The sequence below is a fragment of the Rhineura floridana genome, chromosome 3 (genome assembly GCF_030035675.1).
Source record: "Rhineura floridana isolate rRhiFlo1 chromosome 3, rRhiFlo1.hap2, whole genome shotgun sequence".
Taxonomy (NCBI): domain Eukaryota; kingdom Metazoa; phylum Chordata; class Lepidosauria; order Squamata; family Rhineuridae; genus Rhineura; species Rhineura floridana.
The window spans coordinates 135,422,464-135,441,091 of NC_084482.1; the positions used below are offsets into that span (position 1 = coordinate 135,422,464).

The 18,628-nt window shown below is 43.0% G+C and overlaps 2 protein-coding genes across 7 annotated transcripts in view; one reads left to right on the forward strand and one right to left on the reverse strand.

The window, feature by feature from the left end:
- SHISA5 (shisa family member 5) overlaps positions 1-10,507 on the forward strand; it is a 46,548-nt gene extending 36,041 nt beyond the window's left edge. For both annotated transcript variants that reach the window (XM_061618043.1, XM_061618041.1), the window contains 3 exons: positions 855-970; positions 6,397-6,615; positions 7,728-10,507. In XM_061618043.1, the coding sequence (XP_061474027.1) occupies positions 855-970; positions 6,397-6,615; positions 7,728-7,792 (400 nt within the window). In that variant the 3' untranslated portion in view covers positions 7,793-10,507. The remainder of the gene's footprint in view (positions 1-854; positions 971-6,396; positions 6,616-7,727) is intronic.
- Positions 10,508-13,438: 2,931 nt separating this feature from the next.
- On the reverse strand, positions 13,439-18,628 carry LOC133380562 (three prime repair exonuclease 2-like). 5 transcript variants are annotated; one of them, XR_009761470.1, is made up of 3 exons: positions 18,294-18,626; positions 16,023-17,258; positions 13,439-15,154 (listed from the first exon to the last, which is right to left on the reverse strand). XR_009761470.1 is itself a non-coding variant. In XM_061618048.1 (3 exons), exons 2-3 carry the CDS (start codon positions 17,248-17,250, stop codon positions 15,122-15,124), a joined length of 846 nt encoding a protein of 281 aa, XP_061474032.1. In that variant the 5' UTR covers positions 17,251-17,258; positions 18,294-18,625; the 3' UTR covers positions 13,439-15,121. The 5 variants fall into 5 exon arrangements, 4 of the variants coding, with proteins under 4 accessions (XP_061474032.1, XP_061474030.1, XP_061474029.1 ...); XM_061618048.1 differs by having other exon boundaries at positions 16,438-17,258; positions 18,294-18,625; XM_061618046.1 differs by lacking the exon at positions 13,439-15,154 and having other exon boundaries at positions 15,455-17,280; positions 18,294-18,628.

Consider the following 18,628-nt stretch of genomic DNA (forward strand, 5'->3'; position numbering starts at 1 on the left):
AACATACTGCCCCCTGCAATTGTTCTGAAACTGCATAGACAGAGGGGTGAAAGCACTTTAAAAAGCCAGGAAAAATAAGGAAACTGGAAGAAACACAGATGAGATGGAAGAATGGGAAAGCTCGACGTGGCGTCAAGGGCCACATAAAATGAGGTCAGGGGTCATATGCAGCCCACAAACTGCCCACCTGTGATCTAGTCTCTTCCCATCCCCGAATACCCCTTCTACTATGGGTTGTAGGATCTCTAGGTAGGAGCTATTTTACTTTTGAACTATGCTCAGCACACTGCTGGTACTAAATAAATGTCCAGTGGTAGTGGTCTTGTGGCCCATTCTAGTAATCGCCTTATGCATAGTAAGTCTGGGACTGTAAAAGGGTGGACATAAAATTTTGTCTTTGGCAAATTGTCTTTTGACATCAGTTTTGTCTTTGATGTCCTTTGGAAGCCAGGTGACCTTGTGCATATGGAAAGAACCTCTTAACTACATATGTGTAGCCATGTGCATGCCATTGTGACCAAGCATCCCAACACAGCATGCTGTGTGCACCTCCTCATCCATTTCTTGATACATATGCTCCATCCATGTATGTCTCCCTTCTGCTTTTCTTCATTGGGTATGACTATGCCTGTTTGTGAATGAACATCTCTGGATCATTGTTCTGACTGTTTAGTCTTTTTTAACTTGATCTAATTCATATGAACAAAGAATAAATGTGTGATTTGTCAACATTTTCAGTCTTAATTGAAGATTACTTCCAGTTTTGATGAACAGTTGTATTTTGATTTGTTACTTTCTAATAGAGAGCAAACAAGCATAAAAACCTTAATTCTCAAATGTGTGTTTTCCTTCAGAGGGACTGTTATAGCTGTTGGAATTTCAGTGTTCGTGCTGTTTGTAGTGACCACCATTCTTTGCTTCACCTGTTCATGTTGCTGCCTATATAAAGCATGCCGAAGGCAACCACGGCGTAAGTATTGTCTGTAGTTTGCTTTTTCTTTTGTCTTAGTAAAAAGATGAGTGCTGTTACAACAAGAAATTCCTTATGACCCATAAACTTTTAAAATCCCTTTTTTATAGTGCTATCTAGTGTCATGCATAATTTTGGGATGTAGAAAGCAATTCCTAGATGAGAATACGAGAAGATTGGTCTACCATTTTGAGATGGCTAGGTAATGCAACAATGGCTATGGAAATTCTATCTCTTAGAAATATTTCTTGTTTTGAAAAAGATCGGGTAAACATTCATTTTTAAAATTTGTTTTATTATTTTTCTGGTAAACCAATCTAGAGGAGATTGGTGGTGGGAAGGGCGTGTGGTGAATGTGTAGTTCTTGCACAGGGTGAGAGTCTCTGCAGTGAACTGAATGATAGGAGAAAGTTGCCAGATGCCTTCAGAGTGAGAGTCTATAACGTAGAAGGCAGCCCCGGCCTGGGTGTGAGACAAGAAGGGGAGTAGATGGGCCCTGTGTGAAAAAGTTTGAATGGGTATGACTGTTCCCAATTCTCGCAGAGGCCTACTGGGATAATTGGCTCAGGTAGGTTTTGTTGGTGGGCTCTTGTTGGGTCTATATCAGGTGTTTAGGAGGAGTCTTAGTAAGGAGGGACATGGGTGATGCCACCCCAATTTCAGTGATCATGGGTAGAGGGAAGTATAGCCATGGGGAGGTGGTGAATTACCATAGAAGATGAGGGCGGGGCTATCTACATCTTGTTCCTTGCTGCCACTCCTCTCATGTATGGGTTCCTTGTTGCTCATCTGCTGTGCCCACTGTCCTGTGTGTGTTGTTTTAACGCCAGATCGGTACACAATAAGACCACACTCATCCATGTTTTGATTGTGGATGAAGGTGCCGATTTGGTGTGCATTACTGAGACCTGGGAGGGTGAGCTGGGACGAGTTGATCTGACCCAGCTTTGCCCACCTGGATACTCAGTGCAACACTAGCATAGGCTGCAGGGCCGGGGGGAAGGAGTTGCTGTGGTCTACAGAACTTCCATCTCTGTCACCAGGAAACCACTCTGTCTTGGAGCTGGCTGTGAGGGCCTGCACCTGGTGTCGGGCCGAGGAGACAGTAAACTAGGGTTGCTGCTGGTGTACCATCCACCCTGCTGCCCAGCAGCTTCTCTGACCGAGCTAGCAGAGGCCATCTCTGCTGTGGTGTTGGAGGAGCCCAGAACAACAGTGCTGGGTGATTTCAATGTCCATGCGGAGGCTGCCTCTAGTGTTCCAGCTTGGGACTTCATGGCCTCCATGACGACCATGGAGCTGTCTCAAGCTGTCACTGGCCCGACACATAGGGCAGGGCACACCCTTGACTTGGTTTTTGCTCTAGATGGAGGAAGGGGTGGTCTGGAGATGGGTGGTGGTGGATGTCACCTCATTGTCATGGTCAGACCACTTCCTGGTGAAGTTTAGACTTATGGCTCCAATCCTTCCCTGCAGGGGGGATGGACAGATTAAGATGGTCTGCCCCTGGAGACTAATGGAATCCACTGGATTCCTGAATGCCCTGGGGGAGTTCCCAGTAGATAGAGCAAGTGACCCAGCTGAAGCCCTTGTCACACTGTGGAACAGTGAGGCATATCGGACTCTTGACACAGTTGCCCCCAAGCGCCCTCTCCAGCATTGTGGAGGCCGGTTTGCACCTTGGTACAGCAGTGAGCTAAGGGCAATGAAACAGGCTGGACGATGGCTAGAATGCAAGTGGCAAAAGACGTGCTGTGAGGCTGATCGGGCACAAGTAAAACATCATAACCGTGCCTACTGTGTGGCAGTGAGCGCAGTGAAGAAGGTCCACTTCTCTTCTTCATTGCATCCTCAAGTAGCCGTCCAGTGGAGCTTTTCCGTATTGTCAGGGATCTGTTGACATCAACTCCAGGAAATGGAGTTTTAGACCCTTCGGAGGCCCACTGTGAATTGTTTGCAAGGCACTTCGAGGGTAAAGTGGCTTGCCTCCACAGCAGTCTTGATGCCCCATCCACATCTACTGTACTCCCCAATGAGGTGTCCAGTGCAACATCTGCTACAACTTCTTGGGAACGGTTTTGGTTCATGCGGACTGATGATGTAGACAAAGTGCTTGCATTGATGCGGCCTGCAACGTGTCGACCCTTGCCCTTCATGGCTTATTAGAGCTTGCCGAGGGGGTTTGACCGAGTGAATCCAGGGTGTGGTCAATGCATCCTTATGGGAGGGAGTGGTTCCAGCCATCTTGAAAGAGGTGGTGATCCAACCACTCCTGAAAAAACCCACCCTGGACCCATTGGTTTGTGACAACTACCGACCGGTCGCAAATACCCCCTTTTTAGGGAAGGTGATTGAGAGGGTTGTGGCACAGCAATTGCAAGTACTCTTGGATGAAACAGATAATCTTGACCCATCCCAGTCTGGGTTCAGGACTGAATTGGCCTTGGTCGCCCTGATGGATGACCTTTATCTGGAGAAGGACAGGGGGAGTGCAACCCTGTTATTCTTGCTTGATCTCTCAGTGGCTTTTGATACCATTGACCATGGTATCCTTCTGGGCCGACTTGGTGAGATGGGTATTGGAGGCACTGTTTTACAGTGGTTCCGATCCCTCAAGGTCGTTCTCGGAGAATAGCGTTGGGTGACTGTCTTTCCTGGCAGTTGTGCTGTGGGGTGCTGCAGGGTACCATCTTGTCCCCCATGGTGTTTAACATCTATATGAAGCCCTTGGGAGTGGTCATCAGGAGATTCGGGGTGAGGTATCAGCAGTATGCTGACGATACCCAGCTGTATTTCTCCTTAACATGTGAACCGGGAGAGGTCGCACAAACCCTTGAAAGCTGCCTGGACTCTGGTGGGCTGGATGAGGGCCAGTAAACTGAGTCTGAATCCTAGCAAGACTGAGGCACTGTGGGTTGGTGGTTCCCAAGTTCGGATAATTGGTCAGTTTCTTGCTTCGGATGGGGTCATACTCCTTCTGAAAGAGCAGGCTCATAGTCTGGGGGTGCTCCTGGATCCATCTTTGTTGCTAGAGGCTCAGGTGACCTCAGTGGCTAGGAGTGCCTTTTACCAGCTTTGGCTGGTAAGATAGCTGCGGCTGTTTCTGGACCGGGATAGCCTGACCACTGTTATCTATGCACTGGTAACCTTCAGGCTGGATTACTGTAATGCACTCTATGTGGGGCTGCCCTTGAGGTTGGTCCAGATGTTGCAGCTAGTGCAAAATGCGGCAGCGGGACTGCTCACTGGGGCAGGGTATTGCCAACATGTCACCTCACTGCTGAAAGAATTGCACTGGCTGCCCATTTGCTACCGGGCCAAGTTCAAGGTTCTAGTTTTGGTGTACAAAGCCCTATACAGCTTGTAACCAGGATACCTGAAAGACGGTCTTACCCCTTACATACCCAGTTGATCACTGCGCTCTGCAGGTGGGGGCCTCCTGCAGATACCATCTTATCAGGAGGTCCGTTCCGCACAACATAGGAAACGGACCTTTAGTGTGGCAGCACCTACCCTGTGGAATTCCCTCCCCATAAATATTAGACAGGCACCATCTCTGTTATCTTTTCGGCGCCTATTGAAGACTTTCCTCTTTCAACAAGCCTTTTCAGTTGAGACCCATCCCTGTCTGCCTCTGTGTTGGAATTGCTTTTTAATATGTTTTTAAATTTTCTTTTTTAAAGTGTTTTTAATCTTAGAAGATGTTTTTGTACCTTTTTTTAAGTAACATTTTTGAAGATTTAATGTCTTTTAAAGTTTGTTTTTATGATGTTTTAATATTTATGGTGCTTTTGTTTGCCACCCTGGGCTCCTGCTGGGAGGAAGGATGGGATATAAATCTAATAATAATAATAATAATAATAATAATAATAATAATAATAATAATAATAATAATAATAATAATAATAATAATAATTTGATTTAAGCATAACTAGATTTGGAGTAGAGACATTTACCACATAATTTTCTAAGATGCTTTTAAATCCTTAAAGCAGGCATGAGGAAGCCCAAGCCTGGGGTCCAAATGCAGCCTTCAAGGCCTCTCTCTGGCCCTTGTGATTCGTCCCTGGCCGTACCCCTCACCAACCGTCACACTTTCTTGAATGTTTTTTGCCTGGCTGGAATGTTTTTGAACTCTGATAATGATTCTTGCTTGCCCGGATGGAGGATAGACCAGGATGTGTGGGTGTGCGTAGAAACTAGCCTACTGTCAAAGTAGCACATTCAGTGCTCCGCCCACTTTTGCATCTAGTCCTGTCCAGGCATGTGGTCCCCTCGAGGTTACCCAAAAGGAAATGTAGCCCTGAGGCATTAAAAAGGCTCCCTACTCTGACCTTAAAGTATACATCCTCCCCCCCCCCCAAAAATGTGAGGTATGAGGCAGAATGAAGTGCTCAAAGTAAAAAAAAAAAAAAAAAATTGGCCTGCTGTAGGCTAATTTAATATCTCAGTGGCAGAAAAGAATTGTATTTGGCCTTATCTCAAAAATATCTATGAGTAAAATTGTGCACAGAAATCTTGAAACAGGTTGCTGTGTATCCAATACTGTGAGAAAAATAACTTGATAAAAGTAATTACAGTTCCCTTGCTTTTTTTTTAAAGAAAATGTTTAATTAGAAAGCAATATTTAGTAACAAACATCTACTGATAAATAACATCTGTGGAACACAATACGTCTGAATAGGCAAATAGGGAGAACTTTTGGATTTACTCTCTGGACACATGGGCACCACATGGCCTGAACCTGGAGGACAGTACCAGCACTGCTTAGCTTCTGCAAATGAAGCCCCTCTGAGCATTCCATCCTCAAAGCTCTATAACTGCCCCCTTGGTAACAGCATTTGGATGTTAGCAGCTGATGAAGGCGGAAGCTGAAACTTTATGTTAATACAATAAAAACCTCTGTTTGGTTAACCACAATTACGTTCATATATGTTAATTTAATACATTTGATACATCAATTTTCATTGGCATTATTTTAGCGTTAATGCCAGTGAAACCTGAGCAAACCAATACCCGTAATTTTGTGACTTAAGGTAAATTTGGAAGTGTAGAAAATCTGTAGGTTGTGTTCAAGTAAATAGTGCGTGTGGAAAAACTTCTGCAAGCACAATGGAACCCCGCCCCCCTTCTGCTCTAGGTGTCCTCCAATGCTCCAGAGCAGATTTGTGAATGGTGCCCAGTGACTTAGTTGGATTCAACCCTGTGTGTTGCTCTTATGTGTCTCTTAGACGGGTAAGATACTGGTGTGTGAGGAGGGTAAACTTTAGCACTCCACCTGAGGCATGTATTGGGAATGATTGCAAAATGAAGTTGATGCTAGTTGAGTTACAAAAAGGGGAAAGGAAGGATCAAAGGGTTATTTAGAAAGATGATAATTTTCCTGCATGTATTGATTGCTTCCCTGGTGCTCTTGTGTTTTACAGCTGTTGTGACCACAACTACAGCCACCACTGTGGTTCAGGTGCCATATCCTCAGCAGCCTGGGATACCACAAGGTTACCCTGGAGGAGTGTATCAAGGATATAATCCTCTGCCAGTGCAGCCACAGCATGGAATGGCCCCAGCACCCTACCCAACACAATATCCCCCGCCTTATCCCACACAGCCTGCAGGACCACCAGCCTACAATGAGACAATGGCAGGTAAGGAGAGAGAAAAATTCTGTGAAGAAAGATTCAGAAACGTTTAATCAAAATTGCTTAGAAGCAAACGGGAAACACATATTTGATTGCATCAATTTATTTATGGAAGCTTTTCTAGCATAGTCAATAGTCTTCCTTTAACAATTATATTCAGAGAAGAATAAATCAGATTTTTCTGGGTTGGTATTCTATTTATTTAGGCACATGTTACCAAATTCTGCCAAGCTACACAGCAAGTGGATTGGACTGTGAAAGTCCAACCCAAATGGTGTTTGCATTTTGACCAATTTGTTGGGCAGTACAATATCTCAGAGAGGAGGTCAGGTCTCCTGCTCCCCTGGTGCATTCACTATAGCTGCCCAATGTCACTGCTTTTTAAAATTTGATAGAAATATGGGCTATAGGTACGTTCTTAAACCGCAAGGTTTTTTGCCTATGAGTGAATCCTATCTTTTGATGTGGCTGGGACAGCAGAGGGGGGCAGTTATCTGAGATTCTCTACTGACTTCCTTAAAAGGTTTTTTTATTACTACATCTCTTTTTCAGGCATAATGTTATACCAGCGTTGCTGGTGATGGAAACCTCTGAGCAAGCATAGGATTCTAACTAAAGCATGCTTCTACCTCATTGTACTTCCATCTCTGATTATGTCAAATATGCTGGCATCATGCAACACTGGTGTCAGTCTGTCCACTATGGTGATATATCTTTGGGCTCTGCTGCTGCAAGGTGATTAATGTACAATCCTTTTCTTGCTTAATGGGTATGTCAGGGATCTAATCACACTGTGAGCAGCTTGTCCTTACAGATGCCAGGTATCTTAAACATATATAAAAACAGAGTCAGTTTTGTCAAAATAGAACAAGAGACCCTTGCTTGAACCTTTATTTCTTTGGAGATGTGTTAGGAGAACATTTTTAAAGCCTTAAATAATGTGCTTGGTCCTTGATACAATCCACTTTGAACATTTTACAGATGAAGCTGGAAATTCTTCTTGAGCTCATAAATGAATATATTCTCTAAGAGTCCTCTGAAAATTATAAAATAAGTCCAGAAAAAAAGCTTAGTGTTAATAAAATATATATTTGAAATGTTTTTTTGTTTTACACCAGGTGCTGGAGTTCCTGTAATTCAACCACCTTATAACCCAGCATATATGGATCCTCCAAAGCACTAACATTAAATGGATTTACTGCTGTGTTATCTGTGCAGAAACCTCTTCCAACTGAATCTGTATTATGACATGTTTTCTTAAAATACTACTATGATGCATTTGGGGTGGAGGTGGGGGCGGGGCAGGGTGGAAACCCAACACAGTGTTGTTGTTTTTTAAAAAATGCCTTGAGTGCCGCAAGAAAAAAATATCTTATCACCTGGGGTTTCCCCCCCCCCGTACCTCAATTAAAATAGTTGAAAGATTTTTTAAAAAAGAAAAAGGACAGCTTCAGAGTAGGAGTCATGGCTATGTCACACAATAATTTTGAGGTTTAGTAAAAGGGAGTGGCTGATGAGATGAGTAGTAACATGCATCGACTGCTACAATTTTGCCTGTAATTATTAATGTTTAGAAAATTAGAGGTGTATCCAACAAAATCTGTATAAAGTGGATATACTTTTTTCCAGTTAACTGTTATTCAGTGAGATTTAAGGAAGTAAGGGGGAAAGTCTTGTTTTCATTCTTTAGCAAGAAATTATGCAAGTTGTTAAATAACTTCACTGTATTCATGCATCAGTCACAGTCATTTGCTTCACGACTGTGCCAACCTTAATTTCAACCATGTCACTTTCATAGGTATTTCACCCTTTATATCTGATATTCCAGTTTCGTCTTTCTGCTAGAAATATACGGAAAGGAGGATATCTAATCTGTCACTTCATAAAAACCATTGAATGAGGTCATTTATAGTCTAAACAAGTGAGACCTGAAGTAAAATGTTAGTGTATTGGGTATGCTTAGTCAAAGAGCAGGATCTAAATAAATTGTTATTGTATTCTGTCATTCTACCAGGAGTGCTCCTGTTGAGAGTGCCAGCCAGCCATGCCCTCATCCATGTGTAAAGAAGCTCAAGCATTGCACTCCCCCTCCCATTTTTATTTTTTCTTTCCCATCTGACAGTCAGTATTCATGGGTACTCATCCCTACTGGATCAGACCAAAGGCTTGTATAGCTCAGCATGTTGTTCCCTGTGGCCAGCCAGATGCCTGTGGGAAACCTACAAGCAGGACCAAAGCACAATAGCATTCTCCCACTCGTGCTAATGCAGCAACTGGTATTTTGAGGCATATTGTCTCTAATACTAGAGGTAATTTACACATTGTGACTAGTTGCCAATTTTATTCTCCATTAATTTGTCTGATCTCCTTTTAAAGCCTTTTTAAAATTTATTTTATATAGCTTAACAGTGCAATCCTATATATGTCTACCCCAGAGCAAGTCCCATTGAGGCAATACGTTGTAGGAGTGCACCTTAAATAAACTGACGTTTGTTTTCAACTCTTGATGCTTAGTGGAAGTATGGTTCCAAATACCAGTTGCTGGAAACCACAGGAAGGGAGTGCTCTTCTGCTCAGGTCCTGCTTGCAGGCTTACCATAGGCATCTGGTTGGCCACTGTGAGAAGAGGATAATGGACTAGGTGTGCCACTGGCCTGATCCAGCAGGCTGTTTTATATTCTTATGTGCCTGTCTGCATTTGTCTCTTTTTTCCTGTCATGATTATATCTACTTTTTTGTCATGATTATGTTGCACAATGCTCTTAGATGTAATTTGGGACATATCATCATGTGAAGAAGCCTTCTATTCTCCCCTTCATTTCATGCATTAATATGTACTCTCCCCTAAAATGTATTTCGAATGCACAAGGCGAGGCAGGAAGAATATGCTAAACAAAAATATTCTAACAAAATTACCGCTGAAATTGGAGATACAGTTTTGTGTGTGAACAAAAAGGGAGACTGAGCTACAGAATAATAGATATCCATAATAATATATGGTATAAAAATTCTTTCACTTTTGTTAGGCCAATATGAGAGTTTAGGAGTTTAGAATGTAGGTTGAAAGGTATCAGCATCATGAGTAATTCCTGCTCCATTATGACCCATAAAATCTCAGCTTAGTCAGATGACATGAATGTGTTACTATGAACAGAATTTGCTTATTTACTTATGTATAACAAGTATTTCTCTATTGGCAATCCTGCTGTTACATGAGTCCAGTTTAAATAGGTAGTGCTTTGTATGTGAACATATGAGAGAATTATAGCCTGTGAAATACTGTATGTGGTATCTATGTCAATTTAACTGCTATTTTGTTTACTGAAGCAAAAGGGAAATTGAATGTAAGCTTCAAACTGTAGAACTTCAGTTTTTACTTTTTTATTGTGAACTTTGGAAGTGCCTTTCACAGATTTTTCAAACTGTATTATTAGTCAGTGTACTATATCAATATACCATGCAATTCTTGTTGACATTCTTGTTTTTTAATAATCCTGTTTTGTTCCGTATAATAAACAAGACACATTCAAAAGGATTGGCGTGTTTTGCAGCTTTTGATAATAAATATATTGCCAGAATGCACACATTTTACATTATCTGTTGAATTGTGCTAGAAGGATGGTGTATGTAAAAGACAGTGGTCCTTCCCAACAAAAGTTAATTGCTCTTCCTATTTGAAACTAGTGGGGTTTAAGTTAGCTGTGATTAACAAAGTCCACACTTCTTCTGGTTGGAGCTTTTGATGTGTGATCACTGATCGCTGGGATTTAAAAATTATGTCTTCTAAAATAAATTAGTCATAGGACACTGGAAAGCTGCCCATAGTTTCCTCCATACCGGAATTTCTAGGAGAGTATTAAACGTATGTATGCCAACTGTAATAAAAATACATAACTTACACTGATTTTCTAACCTCTGAAGTGGTATCTTAGTACTGATTATAGCAGAGGATCTCACTTTTCCTAGCTCTTAAACGGACATTCTTCCCTGTCTTGCTATTGAAGATGCTGAGGATTGAACCTGTAAGTGAGGGTAGTGAGGTAATCCACCTGGGCTATATGGCCCTTCCCCATATTGATTTTATTAATGTGGACTCTGCTTACTATAAATGAGTCCACAATTGTTACTGAAAAGCTTTCACTTTTGACATTAAAATAATGAATCACCCATGACCTTTACTGAGCCCACTGATCTTGGAGATTGAGCTGGGGTATAAAGGTTTAGATGGTCGCTAAGATACCCTGGACCTAAGTTGTTCTGTGACTTGTAAATTAATACAAGGACCTTGAACCTAGCTTGGTAGTGGATGAATAGTCAGTGCAGATGTTTAAGAGTGGTATCACATGTTGTCAGCCACGTGCTCTCATCAATTGTCTGGCCACATTTTGCACCAACTGGAGCTTCTGAACCAGGCCAAGGGTAGCCCCACAAAGAATGCTATGGAAGTTGAAGATTTGCCCCATTATCTTCTGGTCTGCTCTTTGTACTCCCACCCCCGGGATAAGTTCTTGAAGAACTTACTGGCAAATCCGTCCTTAATCACTGTCAACCAAATTTTTTTTTACCTCATGTCTGATTTAGACTTTTCAGTAACATACAGGGTTTCCCTTTCTGCACTGGCAGCCCAAAAAATTTGTGCCAGAATTGTTTCAGACCAGGGGATTGATTGTCGAGGAGACAACCTTTGGTAACTTACTCACAGGGAATCTCGGCCATGTAAGTTACCGCGAATATAAAGGAACAGCTCTACCAGTTGCTAGATGTTATTGTGGTTCACTGAATATGCATGTATTGAAATTTTAATGCCTTACTGTTTAAAATTTATTTGTTTAATATTTGTGGATGTTCGTTATGCACAGGCCTATGGCCAAGCAATAAAGCGATTGACTGACTGACATAGAATGCATTGCACTAATCCAGCCTTGAGGTTACCAATGCATGGACTACAGAGGTCTGGCTGTCCTTGTCCAGGAATGGCCGAAGGTGACGAACCAGACAAAGTGGTCAAAGGCACTCCTAGCCACAGAGGATACTTGGGCCTCTAGTGACAAAGATGAGTCCAGGAGTACCCCTATGCTATGGATCTTGTCCAGAGGGACCGTGACCCCCATCCAGAACAGGTAACTTACCTGTCTTCCGGACATGGGAAGCACCTACCCAAAGTGCATCCGTCTTCCCAGGATTCAAGCACAGTTTATTGGCCCTCATCCAGTCCACTACAGCATCCAGACACCAATCCAGAGCATTCACAACCTCTTCTGATTCAGATGTTATGGAGAAATAGAGCTGTGTGTCATCAGCATACTGCTGGCACCTTGCTCCAAAACTAATCCCACTGGCTTCATGTAGATGTTAAATAGCACTGGGGAGAGAATAGTATCTGCAGAACCCCATAGCACAAGTGCCAGGCCAGGAAGGCAGTTGCTTCTTCATTAACTATGAGCTGCTACTTTGCTTTTGAAGTTGTTCTGGAGCATACCAAAGTTGTTTAGGATTAGTGGTAGTTGATCTAGCTAAAGGATGGTGACCTTTCAGATACTGATAAACTCAAAGCTTCCATCAGCCCTAGTCAGTATGGCCAATGGCCAGGGACCATAGGAGATGTAGGCCAATACCTGGTGGGCCACAGGTTCTCCACCCCTCAAGTACCTAGATGTGCTTTGAGAAATTCCCCCCATTTTGGGAGAGGGGAAAAAAACTGAAAATGACAACCCTGCATTGTCATGTTTTCCCAGGGAATGCATAGTGAAGCAAAACAGCATGGCACCATTGTGCAGGTGTGGGTAAATGGAGAGCAGTGAGTCCATAGTACATATCGCAAGAGGCTTCAAGGAAACAGATGAAGAGATGGCAATTTGCTGAAAGCAGTGGCTACACATCTACAATACACCTCTGTAACCTTTGCTGCTGCTGTTTTCTGCTCAGTTTCCTGCACATACCCTTTTCTCCTACTGTCTTACCCCATACAGGAGCCTCCCACCTTACTGTGGTTAAACTTCAGTATTTTTACATAGACAAAACCTATTCCATTTCAACTATTCAGTGTACATCTTATCCTTGCAAACAGTAACCTAAGTGCCATAAATAAATAAAATACCCATTTGGATACCATTCCCTGCAATGAGTAGCCTTATACTTTTTCCTCTCCTCTGGAATCCAAACCCCCTACTTCAGACAAAGTAGACCTGCCTAGACGTGCCACTCAAAATCCTCCTAATTCACCTCTCACAACCAAGATACTGCATTTTGGGCTTCACTGATTGGTATTAAATATAGCTTTTGTTGTTTGGTGTTGTTGCCCAGACTAAAATATTAGTTCTGTTTAAATATTCTGCCTAGTCTCATACCCAGATGGGGATTTGGGAGGCCTGAAATCTCTAACACTTAATCCAATTCTTGTTAGTTATTGGTGGTCATTTACAGGCAACACCCTTCAGATGTTGCTGAACTACAACCATCATCTCTGGCCATTGGCCATGCTTGCTGGGGCTGATGGAAGTTGTAGTTCAGCAACATCTAGAAGGCCAAAAATTTCCCATTTACCTGCTGTGTACTGCCATGTGTAACCCTCCTGTTTTATGTCTATAATGTCTGGTTTATACCAGACAGTAGAGACAACTCTCTCTTTTACCAAGGATGTACCTTTTGTTTCTACATGCCCTTGTCTACATGGGTGTACAGGTACCCAACTGCCACTCTCTTCCAGTGCTTTAGCTCAGAGTCACAGTGCAATATGGGAAGAACTATACTCCAGGAGAATCAGGAATCAGACAACAGGCCAAAACTTAGAATCAAAGTTGTGATTTATTACAAAATAGAAAAGCACTGGTTAGAGCAGAAAAAAAAGTCTGGCTACACATAAAGCTTTAGAATAGGATCGACAATGAAGTTAACTTTAGGAGGTGGTAGAAAAAGGCTGGAACTACTAAAAAATATGGTGAAAGGTCATAAGCACAAGAGGCATGTACAGATTTGGAATATGAATAGTGCTAACTAGGAACAGTGTGGTTAACTTGCTTGAGAAATTAAGAGGCAGAAAATCAGAAACAGAACGGGAAAGAAAAAACGAGTGCAGATATTCTAGAGTGAAGGGGAGGAGTCTTCAGAGGAAATGCTTGTAGATGATCTTAGGTGCCAAGTCACTAGGGTTTGGGCAGCCTGTGGTAGTGAATTAGGTGCCAGAGGAACGCTGCAGACCCCCAATGCTTTATACCAGGGGTATGCAATGTGATGCCTTCAAGATGTTTTTGGACTCTCAACTCCCATCAGCTCTAGGCAGCATAGCCAATGGTCAGGCATGATGAGTGAAGGACAACATGTTGGCTACTCTGCTTTATGCAATACAAGGCTTCCTCAGATATCAAGAGAAGCCTGGAAAGATTCCTAGCTAAACTAAACAGAAAGTATCAAAGATGGAAGGGGAGATAAGGAACACACTGGTAAGGGCATGAGTCAAGCTGATTAGGGTTAGAACAATCTAGGGCAGTTTCACAAAGTGAACACAGAGATTAGAGAACTCTTACAGGGTCACCTAATGAGGGGTTTACATAGACTTTAGGCCCTACAGCAAAGGGGGACAATGAGTAGTAGGAAGGGGAATCTAAGCTTGTGTATCACGGTCCAAGTTCTCACCAAAGGCGATGAGTGCAATGAATGCAGTGCAAACAGGGCACATGTGTTTACTAGAGGGCTCTAACTCGTAAGTAATGCTAATGTGACTGGTAGAGGTGGCGGCAGTGCCTCAACCATAGAGCTTCCTGTGATGTCCCTGTATATATATAATACTGTAAATATGGTAAGTGCGGCATTATTAGAGTGTATGTGGTAAGTAGACTGAGTGAGGGGGGGGTACATGGGTTGGAATATTGATGAGTGTTGTATGATGATTGGCTGAGGGTCTAAAGGTATAAATGAGATGACAGTTGAGAGGGGGTTGGTTGGTTCTGTGGGATTGGTTGGTTTTGGGAGGCTTTTGTTGGGTGGATTGGATTAGGTGGGTAGTGAGGCAGGTTATTGACAACTAGAAACAAAGAGTAACGCATCTTATGAAACCACACGCTTGTTGATAAATACCTTTTAAGTAATCTTGTTATTCTCTGTGTATATAAATAAATATTTCTTGGTTTACCAGAACGCCTGATCCTTGGCTAGGTTTACAAAAACCAGAAGGGTGGGCAGGACATATACCAAGGTTGGGAAACAGTATCAATGGTGGCAGCGGTGAAGAGATAGTGTAACATCATCAGGTATCCAGAGCAACCCAGGGCTGTATTCTTTATAGGCACAAAGATACAGGGGGGTTATGGCCTGTAAGTGCACCTAGACACAACATATCAATAAGGCACAGTCTCAAGACAATTTTGCTTACAGGGAGTGTCTGGTGCTGCTGCCTAGCAGTGGGATCTTGAGAGATCTTTGCTAGAGCTGGTGAGAGAACTGTTAAGAGACCAGGACCCTGAGGTGGGACCGTGACAAGGCGGTGACCAGAGGAGGGGTCCTGACACTTCCTCCTTCAGGGCTCCAAGTAGGTTGAATCAGGATCTGTCTGGAATGATATAATCATATGTTATCAATCATGCACGAGAAAACAGCATCAACACTTTTGGTGTTTTCATCATGGTACATACTTCGTGAGAGCATTGATCATTCTAAAGCAGGGCTGGGGAATCTTTTCAGGTCAGATCTTTCTTCCCACCATTAGCAAGCCTATGATGTGCTCTTTGAATTCCTGACAAGAGGAGCTTCAAAGAGCAGCACAGGGCTGTTTGAAAGCCCTTCTGCATGTAGCCCCACGCTGCTCTTTAAAACTCCAAAAACCAGAGTTTCAAAGAGCAGTGCAGGGGTGTTTGCAAATGGGCTTTCAAACAGCCCTGTGCTGCTCTTTGAACCTCTGGTTTTTGGAGGTTCAAAGAGCAGCACTGGGAGGAACCAGTTTCCATGGAAACCACTGCTAAAATGGAGATCGTGCCCCCTTGATTTTAACAGTGGTTTCAATGGAAACCCCTTCCCTCTCCCACAGAAAGGCACACTCCCACTGCCCATCAGCTGATGCACGTGGATATCATGTTTGGCCCACAGATTGGGGGTTCACCACCCCTTAACTAAAGTGAGGTCCACAAAAACAAACTAATCTTGCACTGTACACCTAACCGTTAGCTTTGCACTTTCCTAGGCAACATGCAGCTTTCTGGAGTCAACATGCATATTTAAAATGACAGCAAGACTGAGCTCCAAGCATTTGAGCTCTTTAGCAATTTTATTCTGCTAATGAAGGCAGCTGCTTTTGCCCACTTTCTTCCTTTCTGGAATTGTAAGCCTTTCATCTCATTAATTTTGGTTGCTTCACATGAATGCCAGTGTACTCTGACTCTAAGACTTACATATTTATTTATTTTAACTTTTAATACTCTTACCTTTTTATGTTGTACAGAATGGTTTATAAAAAATAAAAGCAAAAAGCACAGCCCTTGGTATACTAATAGAATAACTGCAAGAATCACCAAAATAACAAATTTATAAAACACAGCTAAAAGCAAACAATACAACTATTTTAGAGGAATGCTTGATGATACTGGAACCAGATCTAGAAACATGTTTGGGTAACATGTGACTTATGATAAACAAAATCCAATGTATATTCTTAGATTATACGGGATTTTTTAGTGCAATCCATGCAATTATTAGCCCAAGAAACAGAACCAAAATCATCTTAATTTCATCAGGAATTATGAAAAGTTCATCAGTCATTCTATTGTTCAGTGGAATATGGTTATCTGCTGGCTCATCATCATCTTCTGGAAAAGGATTGGGTGACCTGGTTGTTGCTACCTTTTGCTGTGAATGCATCTGTAAGCGATTGGGATAGAATGGTTGAGTGTTCCCAGGTGTTTTTGAAATGCAAGCATCTCTCTCATTTTCCTTGTACATGGCTTTAACGGTGTTAAATGGCCTTGCATTTGAATCCATCCAGCACATAAGATCTCTGGCACGTTGTTGAAAGACACTTATTAGTGTTATTACATCTCCTTCTGCATTGTGACTGTTCAGAGGATATACTTTGTAGAATTTAAAATATAAGTCATGAAGAGCATATTTTTTCCTGCTACCAGGGGGGTTAGGTTGGTATCCAAATTGGTGAAGCTGGTTCTCATTGTCCAAGGCTTTCATAGCTTTAATAGTGTCTGCACAGTAGATTTCTTCAAGGGCTAAGAGACCCAGCATGCACAGTTCAGCTTTTAGCAAAGGAAAATCATAACCACAGCCATTGTGTGCTACCAAACAAATTGGTGGGTGTTGCCGGCTGAAAAAAGCAGCAATCATCTGCAAAATGTGTAGGTTAAAGCTTTGCTTTTTGTTCCTGGCAAATGCTTCATTAGTCAGTCCTGTAATGGAACTTGCTATTGGGGTGAATGGCTTGTCTGGATTAATACAGACACAGAGCTTATCTACTAAACGAGGAAAGAGAGGAACTGGTTTTGGAAAAGAATTTCTGTATTGGGGATGCTCTAAGGCATGTCTTGTCACAGCAAACAGGCACATTTCTGCAATTTTAGGTTGTGAGGGTGGTAAACCTGTTGCTTCTAGATCCATAAAAACAAATGTCTCAATTGGTCTGGAGGGAGACTCAGGCGCAGCACACATTTTGAGGTCTAGGAAAAAGAACAATGAAAACTAGGGAAAGGTAAGAGTGACAATACAATGTGTAGATCTTATGTTTCCATGTTTATGCCCCCACTTTTCATCCAAATTGGGCTCTCAAGGTGGGAAAATACTGTAAACGTCTATACACATCTCTGCCCCCCCCAATACACACCTTAAGAGATGCCAAAGATGAATACAAAGCTCCATGTGACTTATGCTGCGCTCATGGTAGCGTCATTCAGGCTGCATTCCCAACCCTAAAGCATGACTTCACGCAGAAACAGCACCTACAGGGCGCTTCACACGGCGGGCGACTACAGGTGCCATCCTACTCGGGGGTAAGGAGGCTTTTGTCACACCGTTGTGGCAGTCTGTACGAGCTTGCGGAAAGGGGTACAATGGGCTGCCCTATCAAGAGCCCCTTCGGTCTTCAAAGCAAACTTAAGATTTATTCTTGAGCGTGAAGTTCGTATTTTCCACTGACAATCCTAAACAGAAATCTTAGCGGGGTTCAATCTTAGCGGGCAACTGCACTCAGACTCGGGAGGGCGCCCTATCTGGAAAGAGCAGCGTCTCTTCTCTCCGCCGACAGAGGCCACCTCCTTCCTTGGCGCGCAGAATTGCGAGGGCAAAACATGCCCTAATTTGTCGGCCCCTCTTTCTCTGGCGCAGGACATGGCGGGGGCGAGGGGAGGCGAAGCGGAAAGCTCGACCGCCCTCGCAGGGCAAATCGTGGAAACTGCGAGTCTAAACCCCAAAAGATGGCGAGCTGCATTACCAGGGGACTGGTGGAGACAAAGAACAATGTATGTCCTCGTTGCCGCACTTTTCTACCGCTCAAACCACCGTTTTTTGCTCGCCTTTCTTGACACAAATGAGAAAAATACTCTAAAGGCGGTGACCCATGTTTCCCCGCTATTTTCCCCACCACCTTGCTGTCCTTTGCCCCTTAAATCGAGAACAGCCGCGAGACATTGCCATTGCAAACTGCATTTCCTTTTCCGCTTGGCAAGCACTGGGATCCTCCCTTTTCCAATACTTACTGGAGCGCAGCCTTTCAGAAAGGTCGTTCCTCTCCTGTACAGGACCACCTTTCACCCGTTAGGATTTTCTTTTTTGAATCTCTCATTAGGCATTTGAGAGGTTCTCGCAGTTCCGGATGAAAACGAAAGCTAAACTCAGCTCCTCCTCTGCCCAGGCATGAATACTGACAAATCAGGATTTCGCAATGCTTTCAAGCCTGGAACTCGTTAAGAGGAATCACGTTAAATCTGTACTCTCGTAGATTTATGACAGCATGTTACTACAGCATCTAGCTTTGCCGGATATTGTACAGCACGCAAAGCATTTTAAGCTACGCGCCGTCATAATTTTGAGT